Source organism: Pimephales promelas, chromosome 12 (genome assembly GCF_988280905.1).
Source record: "Pimephales promelas chromosome 12, fPimPro1.hap1.1, whole genome shotgun sequence".
NCBI classification, from domain to species: Eukaryota; Metazoa; Chordata; class Actinopteri; order Cypriniformes; family Leuciscidae; genus Pimephales; species Pimephales promelas.
The window spans coordinates 31,650,160-31,673,051 of NC_142780.1; the positions used below are offsets into that span (position 1 = coordinate 31,650,160).

At 37.7% G+C, this 22,892-nt stretch overlaps 1 protein-coding gene across 2 annotated transcripts; it reads left to right on the forward strand.

The window, feature by feature from the left end:
- The first annotated feature begins 760 nt into the window (after positions 1-760).
- paqr6 (progestin and adipoQ receptor family member VI) lies at positions 761-21,195 on the forward strand. 2 transcript variants are annotated; one of them, XM_039684469.2, is made up of 8 exons: positions 761-979; positions 11,322-11,566; positions 12,778-12,905; positions 13,700-13,927; positions 17,104-17,230; positions 18,806-18,902; positions 18,991-19,135; positions 19,220-21,195. In XM_039684469.2, exons 3-8 carry the CDS (start codon positions 12,866-12,868, stop codon positions 19,477-19,479), a joined length of 897 nt encoding a protein of 298 aa, XP_039540403.1. In that variant the 5' UTR covers positions 761-979; positions 11,322-11,566; positions 12,778-12,865; the 3' UTR covers positions 19,480-21,195. The 2 variants fall into 2 exon arrangements, with proteins under 2 accessions (XP_039540403.1, XP_039540402.1); XM_039684468.2 differs by having other exon boundaries at positions 764-979; positions 13,722-13,927.
- Positions 21,196-22,892: the final 1,697 nt, after the last annotated feature.

The window sequence follows — 22,892 nt, forward strand, 5'->3', positions numbered from 1 at the left end:
CGCTTGATAAGACCCTTATTCGTTGTCTGGAATCGTTTAAAGCCCTTTGAACAGTTTGCACTGAAACGGTCTTTTGGACTTTGAACCGTTTGGTTCCCAATGAAGTCCATTATATGCAGAAAAATCCTGGAATGTTTTCATCAAAAACCTTAATTTCTTTTCAACTGAAGATTGACAGATATTGATAGCTTGGGTGACATGGGGGTGAGTAAATTATCAGCATATTTTTTTAAGTGAACTACTCCTTTAAGTGCAAGTGCGTTAATATTTGACTGTTTTACGATGGCTATTTAACGACCCACAGTAATGCAGTTATGCAAATTAGCTACTCAACTTTTTAAATGTAATTTTGCCGTTTTGAATTAAAAATATCAATGCAATGATAAATCATGTCACTCATTACTGAATGAGAGATTTTTTACATTGTTGACATATTAGACATACAAACAAGAGTTAATGTGAGCATATTTTTAAATAAATTATTATTTGCAGAGTTAAATGGATTACCTCACATTTGCTAGAATTAGACCTAGAACCTCTTTTACCGCTCTTATTTCTTTCCACATCCTTTTTAATTATTTGATTTTTGTTTGTCTTTTTTTCTTTTACTTGTCTTTCTTAGAAACAGAGCGAGGACGTTTAAAGTAGTTGAACGGGTTTCGTGTTTTGTTCTCGCTGGTCTCCTGATCTCGAACACTGGGCTGCTTTCATGTCTCCATCCAATGAGAGAATGCTCGTGCACGGAGGGTGGGATTTCTACTGCTGTTTATGTTCTTTCTCTTGGAATGTGAAGGACACACAAAGCCCGAATGATTCTCGAGGGTGTCCATTAACGTTAGAATCTAGTTCAGCCATGGATGTGTAGTTATTTCGCGCTTTTTTTCCCCATTAACTGTAACTTTTTCGGATCCCAAACTGGCGACCTCACATCTCCAACTGGCACGCGCAAATGATCTCATAGACCAGATCAAGCTCAAAGGTTTGGACTTTAATTTTTCTCTTGCACGAGCGTTATGTTGGTATTTTAATCAATAATGCCATATTTGTTGCCGCGCAACAACAACAATAGTTCCTCGAAAGATATATTTATTTAAAGGAATGTAAAGAAAATACTTTGTCAACATGTCATGTTCGAACTTACAGTGTCAGTGAATTTCACAACAAGCTAAAATCTCACACAAACACTCCACTAATATGCAACGTTAATTTTTGCGAAGTTGGTGAGGGAAAAAGTAGAAGTGTAATGTAGCTCAACAGCAAGTTGCAGGACTGAAGTTTGAAAGTTCAAGTTTTGAAGAGTAGATCATCAAAAAGTTACAGTAACGTTAGAAGTTTGGGTTTCTGAAGTTTAAATGAGTTTGGCATGTTGTGAATTGTGGAAGTGTTGAGTTGACAATGATACCCATGGGTGAGAGAGAGTGGGAGAGGTGGAGGAGTATATATAGCGTGGATATAAGGGGAGAGAGCATGGTTGCTTTTGCAGAACTGCCTGTCTTTTCCTCGAACACATATGGAACATAGTCTATCCAGTACATTAGTCCACGTGAACAGGCTTCTGTGAGTGATATAGGGCCTCTTCCAAACCCTCATTACTGTAGTATTGACAGCATGTAGGTCTCATTTCATACTGGGCACCCTCCTGAGTTCCAAGTTTCCACCAGAAGATATGAGGAAAGTTACAAGTGTGTACTTCTGTTGTACCTTTATACAATTGTGTGGATTCTATAGTTTGGAAACTTTCTAAAACTTTATTAGTGGCCATAATGAAACATTTTTTAATATGGTGATCCCCTTGTGAGGGACCCCCTTCCTAGAATATAAGTGTGATAGATTCTCATGAATGCAGTTCCATTTAGTACTATTTTAGAAATAGTAAGCATAAGCATGATGTTATAAAGACTAAATTAAATAACTGGCAAATAGTCATTGTACTAAAGACAAAGGAAATTATTAAAACATTATCTTGAAAATATTTAGCTTGTAGTAAAGTCGGCATCTGTTTTGTCAATGTTCTAGATCTCATTATGAATGATTCATCCATCTGTTTGTTTCATTTTTCATCTGCAAGCTTGAATTTTTGAGCACCCCGCCCACATCTCTCACACACTTGTATCTTGAAACTTTTTTCTGCTCACTATTCGTTAAATGTTTGAACTATTTCAATAAATATACTGCTCTAAAGCTGTTTTACAAAGAATATTACCTTAAAACTCCTAAAAAGAAATTCAGGTGCAAATTATACTTAAGTATGTCACACTAAAAAGGAGATATTAGGAGAAAAATGAAATGCAGATTTGGTTTAAAAAATCTTGGTATAAACTCAATAGAATAAAATAATCCCAATTAAAGCATATATAATATCTTAACATGTTAATATGACATCTCTAATTTTGTAAAATCTTTTTTGTGTTGACTGTTTTTGAGTATGGAACCAAAAGGTAATTTATTACCACCTAGACACCTATCTGTACAATGACATCATGTTAAAATCACTCCGAACACCGTAGAAATGGCCAACACATTCTCATCCTAGGGCATCATATAGTGACGCTTTTGAAATTTCTTCTAAATCCAACGCACATGGCACCCTTTAGTGTCTATATAACACGCTTAGAGCTTCGTTCGGTTATTGGTAGGTTTAGTTCTGGGTTAGGGTAAGACCACTAGGAGGCGCCTTCTACGTCTCATATTGACGCTAAAGGGTGCCATATGCGTTGGATGTAGCCGAAATGTCAAAAGCGTCAATTTATGACGCCTTTGGATGAGAACCGGCTGAAATGGCACAGCAACCACAACACCCTTGCGTCTTTCGCACAGGCAAGCACCACTTATACACCCATCCCTATATGCTGTTGATCCTCCACGTGCTGCCAAAACATGGCATGGACTCTACAAGAGCCCCGAATGTGTCCTGTGGTGTCTGTCTGGCACCAAGATATTAGCAGCAGATCCTTCAAGTCCTGTAGGTTACGAGGTGGAGCCGCCATGGATTGAACTTGTTGGTCCAACAGGCTGAGATCTGGGGAATTTGAAGGCCAGGGCAACACCTTGAACTCTTCATCATGTTCCTCAAACCATTGCTGAACAATGTGTGCAGTGTGGCAGTGTGCTTTATCCGCCTAAAAGGGAACACCATTGTCATGAAGAGGTGTACCTGGTCTGCAACAATGTTTAGGTTGGTGGCACGTGTCATATTTACGTCCACATGAATGGCCAAACCCATGGTTTCCCAGCAGAGCACTGACCGGAGCATCACACTCCCTCCACTGACTTGTCGTCGTCCAACAGCCATCCAACATCTCTTCCCCAGGATCACGGTGCACATGTACATGGCCGTCCACCTGATGGAAATGAAAACAGGACTCATCCGAACAGGTGACCTTCTTCCACTTTCAAGGTCCAATTCCAAAGGCTTCCGTGCCCATTGTAGGCGTTTTCAATGGTGGACAGGGGTCATCTGCTCCTGCACAGTTTATCTCCAACCCTAATAAAACACACCTGAAGCAACCAATTAAGGTCTTCGGGATCACTTGAAAATTAAAGGCAGATCATGTTTGATTAGGGTTGGAGATGAACTGTGCAGGAGCAAGGTTGGGCATCCCTGTGTCCCATACGCAGCAGAATGTGATGCACTTTGTTGACACAACCAATTGTGTGGACTTGTACCACAGTAAACCTTCTGTTGGCTTGGAAGGGTTAGCCTTCGCCTTGGGCGCCCAACACTTGGCGCCAGTTTGTGGTTTGTCCTCAGACCACTGTTGGTAAATCACCACTGCTGACCGGGATCAACACTCTAAAAACTCTTGGTTAAAAACCACCCAATTTGGGTTGTTTCCAACCCTGGGGCTGGGTAAATATAGGACAGAACACATGTTGGGTTAAAGGGTTAGTTCACCTCAAAATGATAATTTCCTGAAAATTTACTCACCCAGATGCCATCAAGATGTTCAAGTCTTTCTTTTCGTTCAAGTTTTTTGAGGAAAACATTTCAGGATTTTGCTTCACACAATGGACTTCAATTGCAACCGTTTTGAAGTCCAAAGGGCTCTGAAGTGCTTCAAAAGGCTCTGCACGTTCCCAGCTAAGGAATAGGGTCTTATCTAGCGAAACGATCTGTCATTTTCTAAAAAAAAAAAAACACATTTATATACTTTTTAACTATAATTCTTCATCTTGTGCTGGTCTGCGTTGCGCCAGGGATTACGTCATCATGTTGGAAACGTCATCTAAGTTATCTGTCTGTGTAATCCGGGTAAAAAAGGCAGGGAAGGGCGATAAATTCCATCTCATTTTCTCCCGTTTTCTCCTCCATCTTCAAAAACGTCTGACATCTTTATTTTAATTATTATTATTATTAAAATAAAAATAAAAATTGTGACTTTTCCACCATTTTGATGGAGCTGCTCTAAGGTCTGAGGTTGCAAAAAGCCTGCGATAAATAACTCAGTACCTGCACTCTAAAAACCCAGCCATTGGGTTAAAAATGTAATTAAAAATGTATCCCAATGGGTGGGTTTTTCCATATTTTACCCAGTGTGGGTTGTTACACAAAAAAAATAACCCAAACAAATTACCCAAAAGGCTCAACCCAGGATTTGGGTTTTTACAGTGAACCCAATCGCTTGTCATAACAATTTGACCCTTGTCAAAATCGCTCAGATCTTTATCCACACTCTAAAAAATGCTGGGTTGTTTTAACCCAAGTTTGGGTAAAATATGGACAAACTCAGCCATTGGGTTAAAAATGTAATTTAAAAATGTAACCCAATGGCTGGGTTTGTCCATATTTTACCCAAACTTGGGTTGAAGCAACCCAGTATTTTTAGAGTGCATGCCCATTTGTCCTGGATTCAACACGTTGATTACGAGAACTGATTGTTTTCTTACCACCTATTCTACCCAGACATTAATACATAGCATTTGGTCAGGATGTTTTTACTCATCAGTGTATTTGCTTCATAAAAAAATCTTATAGTAGTAATCACATAGTAGGGTCTTTAAGTCCTTTTTGATGGTTGTTTGACTGTTCACTTCCAAAAAAATGGAAGTTTCTTATCATTTAAAGTTTGGTTCTTATAAGTGTTCCCAATTAGTGTTCATATTCTGCTTCTTTTCGGGAACCCATGGCTTTGACCCATGAAAAGCTCACTTTTATATTCATTTTCTTCTCCATGTTCCTGTGCATTCAGGATGATTTAGCCTACACAAACTACAGTCAGCATTTTTCAGGACGGGAGGAACTTTTTTTCACTTTCATTCTCTCCATAGTCTGAAATATAGCAGGAAAGCATGTGATATTAAGCCGTGGTCAATTAAGTGTACATTCTTGTGGCTTTCAATCATGTTTTAAAAGTAATTCTATGGGATTTTCTTTTGCCTGTGTGATGGCCTGCCTGGTAAAACTCTTATATAGTCACTTACAAAATGGGTTTGGGGTTTGTACAAATCCTTACTTTTAAATATGAATGGCAATGGCAAACAGCACTAATAATTTGTTAACTCTATTGAAATCTAGAGATGGGAAAAAAGCTTTCGTTTCCAGGGAAAAGCCTCAGGCAAAATGTAAATGTTTCCTTCCGAAACAGGTTTTGGGTGTGCTAACTAACTGAAATGTTTTCTATGAAAATAATAGCCAAATTTTAATTAACCAATTAAAATTTGCAATAGCTTTTAAAACCTACACTTGTTTGAACCCAAATTTGGGTAAAATATGGACAAACCCAAATGTTGGGTTAAAATTGTCATTTCAAATTTTAACCCAACTTCAACTTTCATTTTCAAAACTGTACATTTTTTATTGCATTTTTAACCCGACATTTGGGTTTGTCCATATTTTACCCAAATTTGGATTGAAACAACCCAGCATTTTTTAGAGCGTATGAAAAGTCTGGAGGAACTGGTGGAAAATTTCTGTTCTCCCAGTATAGGCATTTGCATGATTATTTGTCTTGTGTCTGGAGGTGGTAGCCAGACAACAACTTAACATGACAATGGAATGCTCAGAGCCTGAGATGGTGTTCGTATGGTTACTGCAGTTACACGTGAGCCGAACAGAACACGCACATAGGCGCTCTATTGTCAACACGCACTGATAAAGACGTCCATTGAGGCAGATCTTGTGACACAATCACGAGCCAGAGAGGGAATGTCAGGATAATTGTATGGTGAGATGTGGAGTGAAAAACCCAGAAATCAAGGTCTTGAAGTATTTGTCTTTGTCTGATATGTTCTGGATTGGATTATGCAGTAGTTTGTGAGCCAATGTGAAATAAACATTGACCTTATTTACCTTATTTAATGTACATTCTTGTTCTTATTATGAACAATTCATCAGTGCATGTTATTCCAAATAGAAAAAGTGTTTGTCCAAGTGGTCAAAATGTCAAATTCCATCAAAATAACTTGCACTTATGCAATGACTTTGCTTATTGGCTGACGTTAGAAGAGCCTTCTTGTTTTGTAAGTCTCACCCCATGTTTTTTATTGTATTTAATACACCATTTTAGAGTTACAGTTCATTTCTGGCTAAAATATTACAAAACTTTTGTTTGTGAGATGTCCTTTAAAAAAAAAAAATAATAATTACAGTGTACTGTTCAAAAGTTAGAGAGATAAGAGAGAAATTAATACTTTGATTCAGCTTTTAGAAGATTTCTAATAAATGCTGTGCTTCTCTATTTTTCTATTTATCAAATAATCCTAAAAGAATGTTTCACTGTTTCTACAAAAATATGATCCCTCCACCCCCTGATCCCTAAATCCACCCCTAACCCCCTGATCCCTAAACCCACCCCTAAGCCTACCCAACTCCACCGCCTGATGCCTAAACCCACCCCTAAACCTACCCACTCCACCCCCTGATCCCTAAACCCACCCCTAACTAGGGTTGGGTATCGTTTGAATTTGAACGATTCTGATTCCGATTCCGATTCCTTGTTTTGATTCCGGTTCCCAACGATTCTCGATTCCGATTCTTTTAAGAGGCAGGGTCAAAAAAGTTTAGCTAACCTTGCTAACCAACGGTCTTTCTGAAGGAAATACTCCTTCTGTCACAAATACTCCTTTTGTCACAAATTTTGCATTTTGCCGAGATTTCGTTATTTTTAGAAAAGTGAAGCCACACTTTGGACCGCCGACGTAAGCTACTCATGTTCGACTCGCGCGGTTATGCCAACACTTCCGGTAGACGCTTCTTCGTTGGTGTTGTTCAGCGGTTTCTTCTTCCGCTCGGCGGACTGTGAATATCGAAACTAGGAATCAAAATTTTAACTTTTGAACGATTCCGGGAAAAATTAAAAGTTAGTCCCGGTTCCAATCGATACTCGATTCTCGATACCCAACCCTAACCCTAACCCTACCTACTCCACCCCCTGATCCCTAAACCCACCCCTAATCCTACCCAACTCCACCCCTGATCCCTAAACCCACCCTTAAACCTGCCCAGCTCCACCCCCTGATCCCTAAACCTACCCAACTCCACCCCCTAATCCCTAAACCCACCCCTAAACCTACCCAGCTCCACCCCCTGATCGCTAAACCCACCCTTAAACCTGCCCAGCTCCACCCCCTGATCCCTAAACCCACCCCTAATCCTACCCAACTCCACCCCCTGATCCCTAAACCCACCCCTAATCCTACCCAACTCCACCCCTGATCCCTAAACCCACCCTTAAACCTGCCCAGCTCCACCCCCTGATCCCTAAACCTACCCAACTCCACCCCCTAATCCCTAAACCCACCCCTAATCCTACCCAGCTCCACCCCCTGATCGCTAAACCCACCCTTAAACCTGCCCAGCTCCACCCCCTGATCCCTAAACCCACCCCTAATCCTACCCAACTCCGCCCCCTGGATCTCATGTACTGCAATGAGATGATACTGGGAAAATGTGTAAAACATGTCTCAAGTCTTTTGGGTCCCACTTTCCACCCACTATTCAGGCAGGTACAGTGACATCCATTCACCTCTAGGTGTCGCTATTATGCTAATTTATGCATTCGCTAAAACTTCTGGAACCATTATGGCTTGAATAAAATACTTTTATTTTTTGCTTATACAACTGAGCCCTCTTCCAACCATCTGGCTTCATTCTTGTACGTAATGTTGCTTTTCACAATCCAATCAGTTCCTGATGGATAAAACACCCATTCTTTAAATATCCCATTTTTATCAGAAATACGTCAATATGAATTGCGACAATACGGTTCTCTCTTTCGTTGGTCACAGTTGGTGGACACACACACACATCAGCTTCAGATGAGCTCATCTACTCTTCTTGTTTTGACTCAAAATGGTGTGTCATGGAATATAGTTAGTCCGAGTGCAATCTAAACATCTCCACCTCTCAACAAGACACAAAAAACAAACAGACATCCGGTCAAACTGAGCCGTGGCAACAGGGATGAGAAATGTTTGCGAGCTTTTTGTTTGTGAATAACACGTTTCCCAGAGGGTATTATTGGGGAGAACTTCATATCCAGTGTCAGATGAATAATGTTTATGTTTGACTTCCATACAAACAGCTGATGAGACATTCCACAATCCGTTAATCCATAAGATCAACACTGGCCCATGGAATAATGACAGCATTTTCCATGAATGGATGTCCAGCCTTGCACAATCTGACCGGGAGGAATTTAGCCTTTGTATCAGTTTATGCGAATCCGTTTGTCTGACAGTTTCTGTAATGTGCTTTCAAAGGAGTAGTTCATCTAAAAATGAAGATTGTCATTGTTCAATCTCGCGCATGAAACTCTAAAGCCATACGACATTCGTTTATCTGTAAAGTACAAAAGGAAATGTTTTGGCGAATGTTCATGCTGCTCTCTTCCATAGTATGATGAAGGCATACTGGACCGGTGTTGGTACTATTACACATCATTTTTGTCAACGCATTCTCATCCCAAGGCGTCATCTAACTGACAATTTTGACCATGCTTCAACATCCGATACTTTAGGCACCCTTTAGCGTCAGTTACATGACTCGATTCTAGGGCGTCATCTATCTGACGCTTTACCTTTAGCGTCAGTAAGATGACGCGGGTAGGTTTAGGTCTGGGTTAGGGTTAGACGCGATCCTAGGGCGTCATCTAACTGACGCTAAAGGGTGCCTAAAGCGTCGGATATTGAAGCATGGTCAAAATGCTTCCCAAGGTGTCAGTTAGGTGTCTGTTTTTGTTGATCAAAATAAAGCTGAAAGAAAATTAAATATAGATACATAAGATGGAAAAACTTAAAAATTAGAAATGAAAAACGTCTGAAATAAAAATATAAATATAAAAAATATATATAAATATATACAAATGGCAAAAGCATAACAATACTCAAACTAAAAATATATATTATTAATTAAATATTAAATAATAAGTTTTAATAAATAATAAAATAGTATATCAAATATAATAAAATAACAATGACTGTGACATAATGCGGGTTTTATTACAATAATATTTTATTATACTATTCTGTGCTTTTTAATGGTCCATTTAAGAGCAGTATCATTAGATTTGTTTTGTGATTATTAGATTATTAGTAAATCAATATTAGCTTGATTGATTTCGAGTCATTGATATTTAAATTGTTACGCTTCAAGGAATTAGTACAAAATCTTATCCAACCCTCACAAATGCCAATGAATAGTCTCATTTTTGATTTATTGTGGATAGTGGCATTTTAGTTGATTTTTCATTTATTAAGATCGTGGTGAACAGTATAGGCAAAAATTTTATTATTTATATTTGTGTATATGACAGTGCATTGGTTGCCCTGTCGACATGTTGGTTCACTAATGAAACAATATGACCCTTTTAAGCCATTCAAAGCAAATATCCCTATATAAAGACTGCGAATAATTGAATCATAAATAGCTGGGGGGATAATAGCCATGTCACCCAACCTTAATAACAACCCATTTAGTCAAATCCACAGAGTGTCTGCTAGCAGGAAGGCTCCTATGTAGAGGCATTGCTCAAGCATTTCCATCTGCTTTGTTTAGGCTGCCGTTTGTCCGTGTGCAGAAAGCGTGCTCATTTTCATACGGCTCCACGTGTCAACAGGAAACTCTGTGACCCTCACAAAGCACATTCTGTTCTAGTTTGCAAGATTGGCCCCTATGCAAAGCACAAACCCCTTTAGAAAAGGAAGGTACTTGGAGCTAAAGAGTTGAAGCTTCCAAGAAGATTGTTTTATTGCTCAAAAGTTGTGCAAAAATGTTTGCATGGAACAGGGTCATGCAATACCACCAGTGTGCCAAGTTATGTTCCCAGCGATTGGTTGAAATACTCAAACTGGAGGCCCGAACTGGGGGTGTGTGAAGACAAGATATCTGGGACTGATTTGAGTGTTAAAGCTTTAAAGCACAATACTTCAAAAGTCTGTAATATTAAAGGGGTGATGAACTGAGAAATCAAATTTTCCTTGAGCTTTAGGCATCTAAGAGGTCATCATATTATAAGAATATCCTGTAAGTTTCAGAACTGAAAACGTCCGTGTTAGTCCAATAAAAGCTTTTATTGACACCAGGCTCAGCAAACGACTCGTTTTTCAAAGTGGGGAACTATGACGTCAAAGAGGATAAAACACCACCCCCGCAGAAGAAGATCAACGCCTACTTCAACACCGATTCGCGCATTACATAGCTACATAGCTTACATAGCCAAATAACATAGATGCCTACCTCGTGATGACAAGAGTGAAACTCATTATAATATGCGAAACTGTTCTCCACTCACAGCAGTGGGCGTTTACTTCTAAGCCTTCAGTGCGAGACGCCCATAAAAACCGAGCGTTTTTGAGCTTGGCTCAAAACTAGCGTAGAAAATTGCCTATTACTTATTCATTTTGATGTTTTTGAATGCAAAAACCCCTTTAAATGCAATATTAGTGTGTACTTACTTACTGCATACTTGATAGTATATAATGCAGATGTGGAACTGTATGCAGTGATAAGTCACCATGAAATCAAAAACTTGAAATGACAACCTGTTTAATGGATTACCTGTATTATGGCAGCATTTATTAATAATGATTTATCTGTGCACATGATTTAATGTGCCCTCGTAATCTTCCTCTTCCTTGTGTCTCAGAACACTGACTGTTTCTAAGAACTGTTGAAATTGACCATTTTCTAACAGCAGCTTTACCAAATGCCAATTGGCTCTTTTATTTTGAAGGCGGGACTTATTCCACCATATTGCGCATATTCTCCCATTCATAGTAATATGAGTGCATCCTGAAATAAATCTATTCATTCAAAGCTTATCAAGTGAGTTTTCAGCAGTAATCCAACTTACTAAATAATGTGTTTGTCTCTCTCTCGGCAGTGTTTCCTGCGTGGCGAGGGGCTGGTGAGGGTCATGGTTGGGGCTGGACTCAGTGTGTGAGGTGGGAGGCTGGGGAAGGGGGCCCGTCACGGGGCCTGGAGTGTCCTCTGTGGTGTGTCCTGTGTCGAGGAGGACGGGAGAGACTGAAGCAGGCCTGTCAGAGAGGGAGAGGAGCACTGCGCCTGCCCGCAGACATGCTGACCCTCAGACTTCCACAGCTCTTTGACATCCACCAGGTGCCAAAGGTGAGGACTGGACTGTTTGAAGCACAAAGGGAACGTTTGGAACAGTTGAATATTGTAGTTCTAAAAACAGGACTGTTTCAATTGCTCGCTTTAAAGGGTTAGTTCACCCAAAAATAAAAATTAAGTCATTAATTACTCACCCCCATGCTGTACCAACCCCGTAAGACCTTCGTTCGTCTTCGGAGCACAAATGAAGATATTTTTTTATTAAATTTGAGAGCCGAATCACTACCACATAGGCTCCTAAGGGAATGACACTTGACGGCCCAGAAAGTCAATAAAGAAAATGTTTAAATATCCCAAGTGACTACCGTGGCTCAACTATATGTTTATCAAGCGACGAGAATACTTTTTGTGCGAAAAAACAAACAAAAATAACGACTTTATTCGAATATTCCTTTTCTTCCTTGTTGGCCTGAAACGAGACTTCATTAGATTTCCACGACGCATGCGCGAGAACTGAACTGAAGTAGTTGAAGGAGATCGCAATTCTCGCGCATGCGTCGTGGAAATCTAAGGAAGTCTCGTTTCAGGCCAACAAGGAAGAAAAGGAATAGTCGAATAAAGTCAAAAAGTATTCTCGTCGCTTGATAAACTTATAGTTGAGTCACTGTAGTCACATGCAATATTTAAACATTTTGTTCATTGACTTTCTGGGCTGTCAAGTGTCATTCCCTTAGGAGCCTATGTGGTAGTGATTCGGCTCTCAAATTTAATAAAAAATATCTTCATTTGTGTTCCGAAGACGAATGAAGGTCTTACGGGGTTGGTACAGCATGGGGGTGAGTAATTAATGACTTAATTTTCCTTTTTGGGTGAACTAACCCTTTAAGGGAAATCCCTGGGAAATCCTGCATGTGCTTAAAAGTTACAAGCCGAATAAGTGGGACTAAGTGGTGCAAGCCACCGTTTTCAGTTCTGCTTTAATCCTTCTTAAAGAAATTGTTTGACTTGCGAATGACTTGCATTCAGAATATTAAAGTGACCCTGTTATGCTTTTTCTAATATTACCTTTCATGTATAGTGTGTAATATAACTGTTTTTTAAATGTAAAGGTCTAAAAAGTTTCAAAGTTATTGTCTCCCAAAAGAAAGACCCAATTCTGTCTTCCAATTCCAGTCTTTCTTCCTCAGATGATGTTAGAAGAACGCCTTTTTCATGATTTTTTAGATGTTTGCATGTATTTTAGACGTCCGTGTGCATCTCTGCAGGTGTTTAGAGAGGACGGCATCATGTCCGGGTACCGCCATCCCCGCAGCTCAGCCCTCGACTGCATTCTCAGCAGTTTCCAAATGACCAATGAGACGGTCAATATCTGGACCCACTTCCTGCCGACCTGGTAAAGAGCCCAGTTAAACATGTAATCTCCTTTTAGTGCCAGAGCTAGTAGTTTGTTTCAGCTGCTTCATTATGCAATTATGATCTAGCTTATAAGCAGACACTTTTATGCAATATCAGATTTTACCGGGACTAAACTAAACCTTGAAAAGGATTATGTATTTGTCGGAGTGGGCAGTATGACCTAAATCTTGTTACAAGTAATATAATATATGGTATATATCACATTAGTGTTATTAGAGCAGGCTCTATTGTTATTATTATATTTATGATTAGCTATGTATTTATAGTTATATTTATATAGTCACATGATCCTTCAGAAATCATTCTAATAGGCTTGATTCTAATTAATCGTTGTTTTATTTGCAATGAAACATCACATATTGTGCAAACATACAAAGAACTTATGAAGTTTTTATTTTTTTCTATGCATTATTTTTGCATAGTAAAATAAAACCTATAATTTAGATTGCATTTTTTGCCAAGTAATTTTGTCACTGAAACTGAAACTTTTGGACCTTGAACCGTTTGGTTCCCATTGAAGTGCATTATATGGAGAAAAATACTGGAATGTTTTCATCAAAAACCTTAATTTCTTTTCGACTGAAGAAAGAATGACATGGATATCTTGGATGACATGACGAAGAGTAAATTATCAGCAAAAGTTTTTTTAAAAGTGAACTACTCCTTTAAGATTGGCATTTTGGTCGAATTTGATTTCTCATGTCATGACCCCTTTTATAACCAGGTTATCTGCTCTACTTTCCTGACACTAGACATAAATGCCCTGTGTAGGACCTGTGCTGTGCTATTATAGGTACTTCCTGTGGCGGTTCAGCATGCTGTGCTTTACTCTGGACTTCCTGACGGAGAGCTACTCCTGGCCGATGCTCGTCTACATGCTTCTGATCTGCCTGTACCCCTTCACCTCCAGCTGCGCTCACACCTTCAGCACCATGTCCACCAAGGCTCGTCACGTCTGCTACTTCTTCGACTACGGAGCGCTCAGCCTGTACAGTCTCGGTACGCGCAGGTTCTCCTGGCTGATTCTGTCCTGTATGTTTTGTAGTGTATTCGAAAATCTGGCCCTTTAGCTACTGTTCACCCTATTGGCCAGTAGATAGACATATTATCATCATAACATAGTGACCTTTCCCACCAACTATTTTCTATTTAAACATCATTGTTGAGCAAATAAGACTGGATTTAGTCTTGCATAGTCAGACTTTTGACTAACAAGATAACCTATGGTACTTTTTTGTAACATTCTTAACAAAAATGGTAAAAAAAAATAAAAAAGTGGCCTACAAAAACACTTGAACAAAGACATTACTAGGATATTGGCTGTTTATTAGTGCTTATAAAGCACATATTAATGCTATATTCTGCATGGCCATACTCTACATCCCTTAATCCTATTCAAAACCTAAACATAACCACCACAAACTACTAATAAAGCTGTAATTAGGAGTTTATTAAGGCAAAAGTCACAGTCAATAGTTAGTTAATAATAGCCAGAATTGTACCCTAATCTAAAGTGTGACCTTATATGTGTATAGTTTGAATTTATTCTTATTAATTTTAATACTTTAATACATTTCAAATTATTTATTTCAGTTAGTTGTCAACGCAATGTTTCTAATTATTGTTTAGGCTTTGTAAATTTTTATATGTAATATTTTATTTCAGCTTTATTTCAATTACCAAAAAAGATTTTTAATAGTTTTAGTCTTAGTTAACAATAACAACACTGCATTCCGGTACCTCAAACAATAGAGCATAGTGCTAGCAACATCAAGGTCATTTTTTTTTTTTTTTCAGGGAATGCATGAACTGATAAAATGCATATCTTAAATGCAAAGTAAGTTGCTGCTAAATGCATAAATGTAAATCACAAAAATGTGCCAGAATGGCTGCTTGTCATCTGACAATATAGAAATCCCTATACTGGGCCAGTAAAAAGAAACACAATTCTGATGTAAAGCTGATGTCTTCACTACGGCCAGCTGTAGAAAGCAATTGGAGGGTTGATGTGAGGTTATGGAAAGCATGAGCTTTGGAGGAAATGAGCTGTCTAATACACTGCTGGCATTTTATTATATGACTTCAAAGGAAAGAAAGCAAATGCTCCAGAGAAAACCTTTAAAGTCTGCATTGATAACGACAGAAGGGTGAGAAACTAGTAACTACACATATTGTTCGAGGCACTTCAGATGCGTGAAGAGAGTGCCAAATATAAGCGCAATTTTAATAGGCTCGGAAAACTTAACCTTACATAGAGCGAATGATTTATAAATGCAGTTTTTAAACATTTAACGCCTACTTTTCTTTATGATTATTATTTCAAGCGGAAATCTTTATTACACTATGTTTTAAAAAAAAAAGTATTTCCATTCATTTGACTTCGGCCATCATAATCTGTACTGAATGATGGTATGGTCAGCTGGTCAATATCCTGTGTGTAGAGCAGTGAGTCTTTCTTGTAAAGTCCCATAGTCTAATAAAAATATTATCCTTTCATTTGTGGAATCCACCTCTGGTCATGTTTTCCAGTGGCGGCAGTGAAAGAGCTCTTTTGAGAAAAGCAGAGTAGCGGTATATGTTCAGCAGCAGAGAGCCAAACATTACAAAAGACACAAATTCAATAAAACATGGTATTTAATACTATAACTACTGTGTTTGTGCAGTATATGCCATGCTATTTTACTTAAAACTGTATGTGAAACATTACGCAGTGTGCAACTGTAAACTTTTTAAACTGTAGGATGCACATATCCTCATCTCAGTGCTTTCTTGGAAATAACGGTTCGTTTACATTAAGTTTTTTTAATAGTGTTTATGCAATTTATCCAGGTAAATATGGGGAAAATTCACATAATGTGCGTAGTATGCATACTACATACTTTAGAAATAATTGAAGTACTTTGGCTATGTGCTATTTCAAACATATCCGTACCTGCACAAAAAATATTCATATTAAATAATTTGATCGCAAATGACACTTTTGTTTGATATTTTGTTAAATAACACAATAACATTGCCCTTTTTGTCTCCAAATACAGAAATTTGCTATGTATATATTGTAGGGATGCACAGTAGGGATGCACGATATATCGACCAGCATATCGGTATCGGCCGATATATGTTCATTTTTAATGTTATCGTTATCGTCCTGGTAAGAAAATGAGGCCGATATATTAAAACCGATAAATAATGTATTATTCCCTTCAGCTGAGACACTTGTTGAGCACTGTTTATGTTTTTGAATTTCTTGAAATATGATTGAAATCTCTTCAAAAAATAAAAATCTGGTTCGGGACAACATGTGCAACGCAAATCTGTCATATCGGCTATACAACACTATAATGAGAACATCATTATAATTGTGCACTTGGGATGTGGATTTAATTGTGAGACTTTTGTTTTTGTAATCAGGCTCTCAAAATTAGATAATAATTTGGATTTAGATTTATCGGCCGATATATCGGTTATCGGATTTCATATATAAAGAATTATCGGTATCGACCAAAATTTTCATATCGGTGCATCCCTAATGCACAGATATGAAAATTTTGGCCGATACGATAATTCTTTATATTTGAAATCCGATAACCGATATATCGGCCGATAAATCTAAATCCAAATTTGCATATATTTTTGAAAGCCTGATTACAAAAACAGAAGTCTCATCATTATAATCCATGTCCCAAACACACGATTATAATGTTCCCATTGACTGTATTTTCACTGTATTTTCCTTTTTTTGCAGTGATTCCAATCATATCTCAGTAATTCAGAATCATCTTGTTGAACAGTGCGCATCTGAAGCGTTTCAGCTGAAGGAAATAATACATTATTTATTGACTTTAATATATCAACCAAATTTCCTTATCGGGCCGATAATGATAACATTAGAAATGATTATTTATCGGCCGATACCGATATATCGTGCATCACTAATATATAGACTATACATTTAAAATTTCTGTATTTGGAGACAAAAAGAAATGTCAATGTTATTGTGTTGGTATAGTTTCTTTGTTAAAATCTCAATCTGTTAACAAATCTTATTTAAACAAGATTCATAGTTGACTAACCAAGAGTTCTGTTCTTAAAGCTGAAAACTATATCCAAATGAAAGCATGCATTAATGTCTTTTTGTTATATATACTGTGTCATACATGTGTCTACTCTTACAGGTTGTGCCATCACATACTCCTCTTACGTGATGCCCGACTCCTGGGTCAACAGTTGGCTTCACCAGCATTTTGTGACCATTGCAGTCTGCAACTCGCTCTTTTGTACCAGCATGTCCTGCTACTCCAGGTGAGGGTGGTTCTGGGTAACCAGACTCAGAATAATAGGGAGTTTGTTATGTAACTTAAGTCCTTCTCACACACAGACCTTTGTTTGTTCTGATGTTGCACAAAAGGTTTCAGTCATTTTAATAAATTATTTACAGAAGAACTTAACCTGTTGTTGAATTCAGTGAATTAATTAGTTTCGCTTAGTTAAGCACCACTATCTCTCATATATAAAATTGAAGTTTGGCACATAATTTTTCACGCTCTGATACTTCAAATCGTGCAGGTTTTTGAGAAGGGTGTGTGATTTACTTTTCTAAATGAGCGAATGTTTGATTTATTTTTGGAGGATGATGAAAGGGAGCCATATTTACAGAAAAGTAATTTATATTTAAAACTACAAAGCATTTAACTATGAATATAAACGTTTAGTCTACAAGGAACACAGTAGTATGATAAAATACATTTTTCAAACATATCCATACATCCAATGAAATTAGTTCAAAAAATCATTGAAATTCAAAGCCTCAAACATCATTTGATTGCATATGCCACTTTTCTTTATTTTGTTAAATATCTAGAGACAGGTTAGGCTTGTTTTGGATTGCACCATTAATCAACCATTTAACACCCATTAACCATTAGCAACACCCTAGCAACCATATAAAAACACCCTGACAACCGCACACATAAAACTTGCATTGTGGTGGAAACTTTTGCATGCTCAAGCACCACTCTTCATAAAATAAAAAAATACCTGGGTAAATAGGCCTGTTCTTGTTTAATATTATATTATATTTAGTGCTGTCAAATCGATTAATCATGATTAATTGCATCTAACATATATATATATGAAGAGTTCAGATGCAAAAGCCTCTAAATGCCATTTGAAATTTTCTTCTTTAATGATGATTTTTTATCAAACTTGTATATTTAAGTTCAGTAATTTCACTTAAATAACAGTTAATAGGTAATTATCATTGCCATTTAAGTGAAATCACTGAACGTAAATATACAAGCTTGATAAAAATGATCATTCTAGAAGAAAATTTCAAATGGCACTTAAAGGCTTTTGCATCTGAACTCTTCATATATATATACAAACTTTTATATTAGACACAATTAAACACGATTACTCAATTTGACAGCACTTTATATTATATTATGTTTTTATATTTTTTATATTTATACTATTTTTTATTTAAAGTCCCCTTGTAGTCAACAATTTTATCTCTAGTCAATAACGTATCATCTTTGATCACCAAAATAACACATTTAATAGTTTTTTCCTTAAAATTAAATTCTTCATGCCTTAAAATAGCTTAAATATAACTTGTCCATAATTTAGTATACGTGGTTCTATGAATATGCAAATTAGCCCCGCCTCCACGCACTCACACCAGTTCATAGATCCACTCGTTGTCTTTGTTTCACTGCAGTTTTAAAGAGAAAATACTCAGCAATGGTGTTGACTTATGAACTTACACATGGTTTGTCTTGATTTTCATCACAGGGCTTCTTTAAAGCTAAAAAGCATTTAACTACGAACATAATACATTTTAAATGAGGGTGCGTTTTCCTCTGTCTTTTGTAACAGGTTTGTCGAGTTGCAGTACCCACACATCAGTAAAATCTTGAGAACGGCCGCATTCGTTGTCCCCTTCCTCTTTGATAGCGTCCCACTGTTTTACCGAGTAAGTATAGTCACACTTGATTCCACATGTAAATCATGCCTGCGTAACACCAGATATGGATGGTCTCTCTTTCTGTGTGTGTCTATAGCTGCTGTCGTGCTGTTGGGGGAGCTGTAGTCCCAGTGAAGCTCTGGCCTGCCACTCTTACCATCTGTTCTTTGCGTTTCTCACATGCTTCCTGTTTGCATCTCACCTGCCCGAGAGACTGGCCCCTGGACGCTTCGACTACATCGGTACCTCATTTTTAGCCATTTACGCTTGGTTTTTAATGGTTATAGAGGTTCTTTTGACTAGTTTTTCACTCACTCTCCTCCAAGGTCACAGTCACCAGCTCTTTCACATATGTGCGGTCGTGGGCACCCATTTCCAGATGGAGGCAGTGTTGACGGACATGTCGTCTCGCAAAGAGTGGCTGATGTCCCACTCCGCTTCACCTTCCTTCCTAGGTACCTTGGGGGCTCTCGCACTGGGTGTCCTGCTCAACCTGGGCATCATCGGCATCTTTAGCGTGGGTTTACCGCGAACACCTCACCAAAGCACTTCGGCCTCTTGTGGTGCCCACCCTCATCAGGAGTAACAAGCTTTCTTGACCACTCCACACCTCACTGTGCACCTTTCTGGACGATGTCACTCTAGATTTCACTAGCGCACTTTCACTGATATAAAAGCCTCTAGCGTTGATACTTTTGTACTAAAAAGCTAAGCGTTTATTCGATTCGAGATCATATATTCTAGTTTCCCTTTATACTTACAGCCGAAAACCCTAATGATAATCGCGACCTTTCACGGAGTTATTTAACCGTTGTGCCTTTGATTTTTATTCTTGAAAGGTTGAGGGTTGAATGACGCTAAAGTGGATAATATAGTTTAAGGGTTTTTATAAACATTTGCATCATTACATAATAATGTTATCATAGCTTTAACTGGAAAATGATAGTAGCATTAATCAGGGATTTTATATTTGCATTAATAACATCATTAATCCAATTGTATGATGTGTGTGCATATCAAAATATACAATGGTGAAAACTGGCGTGTCCCCTTTAAATACTTGTGTTTGTAATATCCCTTATTATCAATGGCTAATTATTTGGATTTACTGGAACGCCTTTGAATGATCACAGGTACAGTAACATTAATCATGTTTGGGCTATATGTCTAAAAACACACTTTCATATCTTGAATGATAATGTGTATTGTGCATCACTCTCCTACTAAACTGCATCTCATGAGAATACGGGGCTGCACTGGAGTCCGTCACTGTAGTTTCGATGTCGCTTTACTTTAGTTATGTGTCCGTATCTGCATCAGGTCACATTTCTGTGGTATTGTTTTGTTCATTGCAGGTTTATGGCATACAATACAGTGTGTTTTATATTGAAGCACGAGGCTTTTGGTTTTATATTTAATTGCATTTTGTCAGTGCACTTGTCGATTTTTTTTATTTTTTATTCCGGTGCAATGTAGTGCGTATCTCTATATAGTTTCTTTGCTCATGTTTTGTTCTTAAACCAGAAATCAAAGCTAATCATTGTGTTTGCCCAAGCTGTTAACCTTCATCTCTCATTTTGTCCTTCGGTCACTTGTTTTGTCTGACTGAACAGTGCAGGACAGGTACGAACTGCAGGCTTGTTGTAATTTAGTGCAATTAATGCTGCATAAAGGCACCTTTTCTAACAGCTCTTAAGGTCAGTCACATGGTGGTAATGATATTTAATGGTAGTTTATGAAAGGGATCTTGGTTTAAAAAGGAAAAGTAGGTGTTTCAGTGGTTAGTGGCGGAAAGGTTCTGCATTTCTCCAAATGCCTATTTGTTGTTGGACAGCAGAAATTCTCGCTCACTGTGTGTTTTTTCATCAGCTCCAGCCCTGACGGAGTCTGTTCTTCTGCTATAAGAGGTTTAGATGTGACTGGTGACAGTAGTATTTTGTGCACTAGAGTTAAATGAAGCGTAAAAGGTTTTGGCATCCCAATCCCTGATGTGTGTTTGATGGCCTAAATGAATGTATTGCAGTTTTGGAAACTGTGTCTTTAAAGACCCTTTTAATGTTACAATGTAGCATTTAAAATTGCCAAGGAAATTCAAATTAGAAATAGTAATTTAATTTTTTTATGTTCCAGATATGTTGTATTTTTTTTTTTTTTTTACTATAATGCTTCCCTTTAAATCTGAGAATTAAAATATGCGACCATTATTGCAATGCCTTTTATTTTCCATTGTAATTTTTGAAATATTTTTGTAACAAATGTGAAAAATATGCTTAGAATTAAACTGACCCATTGTTTCACTACAGTGTTTGTTCAGTGATATCATTGAATTCAGAGCGATTACACAAATAGCATTATTGGCTTACCACAAAACTGTAGGAGCCAATTCTATTCTTGTAATTCTGATGTTTTTTTATAGAGTATATGCTGTCAGTATGATATCAGTCCACTTCCAATACTCTGCCTATACAATATTAAGAGGTTTAAAAAAACTACTTATAGTTTTTATTACCCCATATGAATAGCTATTAGCCTAATTATTGTAGCAAGGCAAGATGTTTGAAGGCGGGAAGGCGCCGCGTTGCATTCTGGGACGTGGCGACCATGTTGGCAGCTTCGCAAATAACACACCAGCAAGTGAACGAGGAGAAGCAGCTGAGTTGGGAGAAAGAAAATAAAAAAAGGTGTTAAACTCCCTAAAAGGATGCGGAATTTACCGGGATTCGTTTAATATGGAAACCAATGAACGGCATGTGGATAAAACGGCGCTTTTAACGGGTCGGATCCATTTGAAATCTCCAACAAACAGTGGGAACTACGTTTCGCTAACTTAATCCGGACAAAGGTAAACTGCACTCCACCTAGCTGCTAGTTTAGTAAAAGTTATAGTGCTATCAATCATTCACACATGTAACATACTTTTAACTATGTGTTTCAAAAGTGTAGTTAGTAACGTTAGCTGTTTTAAGCAGTTAGAAAGCTAAATGATGCTTAAAGCAAGAGGGTAGCAACAGGACAACAGACACTGACAGGTCCGATTGCTAATGTTAAAAGAATATTAAAATACGGGATATTTTACAGGAAAATACTAAAACGGAAGGCAGTGAGAAAAGAACTCAAGTACGTGAGCAACCCGGAAAAAAATGTGAGGGTTGACGGCTAACGTTGGGATTACTGTGTTCCCACTGTTTGCCGACATTTCATATGGATCCAAACCGTTAAAAGTGCCGGTTTAGTCCACATATTGGTCACTGGCTTCCCTATTTAACATATCCCAGTAAATTCCACAACCTTTTAGGGATTTTAACATATTTTTTCCGTTTCTTTATCCCAACTCTGCTGCTTCTCCTTGTTCGACTTGCTGTATGTTTACATGCGCGAAGCTGCCAACATGGACCCCACGCCAGTAATGACGTCATGACGCCCAAGTCTTTCCCTCAAAAAAAAAAAAACTCGCTTTGATTCCTGTTAAAAATCAAAATGATTCGCTGATGTGAATAAGATCTATTAGGCTGATGAGGAAGTCAAATTCAAAAATAGAATCAATTCAAATTATAAATAAAATTATTTTTTATATATATAATTCAGAACTTAAAAGAGAAGCAGGAACAAACTATATACACACATCCTATAACGTTATTGAAAATTAACATCCAATAGTGTAAATCGCGACTGCAGCATCAGGTTGGTAACGTTAGTCCAAAACATTGTTGTGTATCTCTCTGTAACGTTACTTCCGAGGCTCTTCCCACCGGAGCCTCGCTTTCGATTTCAAAATGGCAGCTGCGTGAAATTAGCGTATTGTATGACTTCAGAAGGCTTAGAATATTACATAGATTTTTTTTTTTTTTTTTTTTTTTGATGATAATGATTATTGAATACGTTTTTCTGTTTGAAGCTTGACAACTGTCACTGTCCACATATGTGTAAAAATCTGTTTGAACATTTCTCTTTTATATCTAAAAATAACGATGTGAAGGGGTGTAAATAGTAACAGAATTT

Bases quoted from the DNA above. Each gene is read 5' to 3' on its own strand.
- paqr6 (XM_039684468.2), top strand. From the start codon at position 11,516: ATGCTGACCCTCAGACTTCCACAGCTCTTTGACATCCACCAGGTGCCA. The intron at 17,231-18,805 runs GTGAGGGTGGTT...CTTTTGTAACAG, and splicing joins AGCATGTCCTGCTACTCCAG to GTTTGTCGAGTTGCAGTACC. The intron at 18,903-18,990 runs GTAAGTATAGTC...GTGTGTCTATAG, and splicing joins GCGTCCCACTGTTTTACCGA to CTGCTGTCGTGCTGTTGGGG.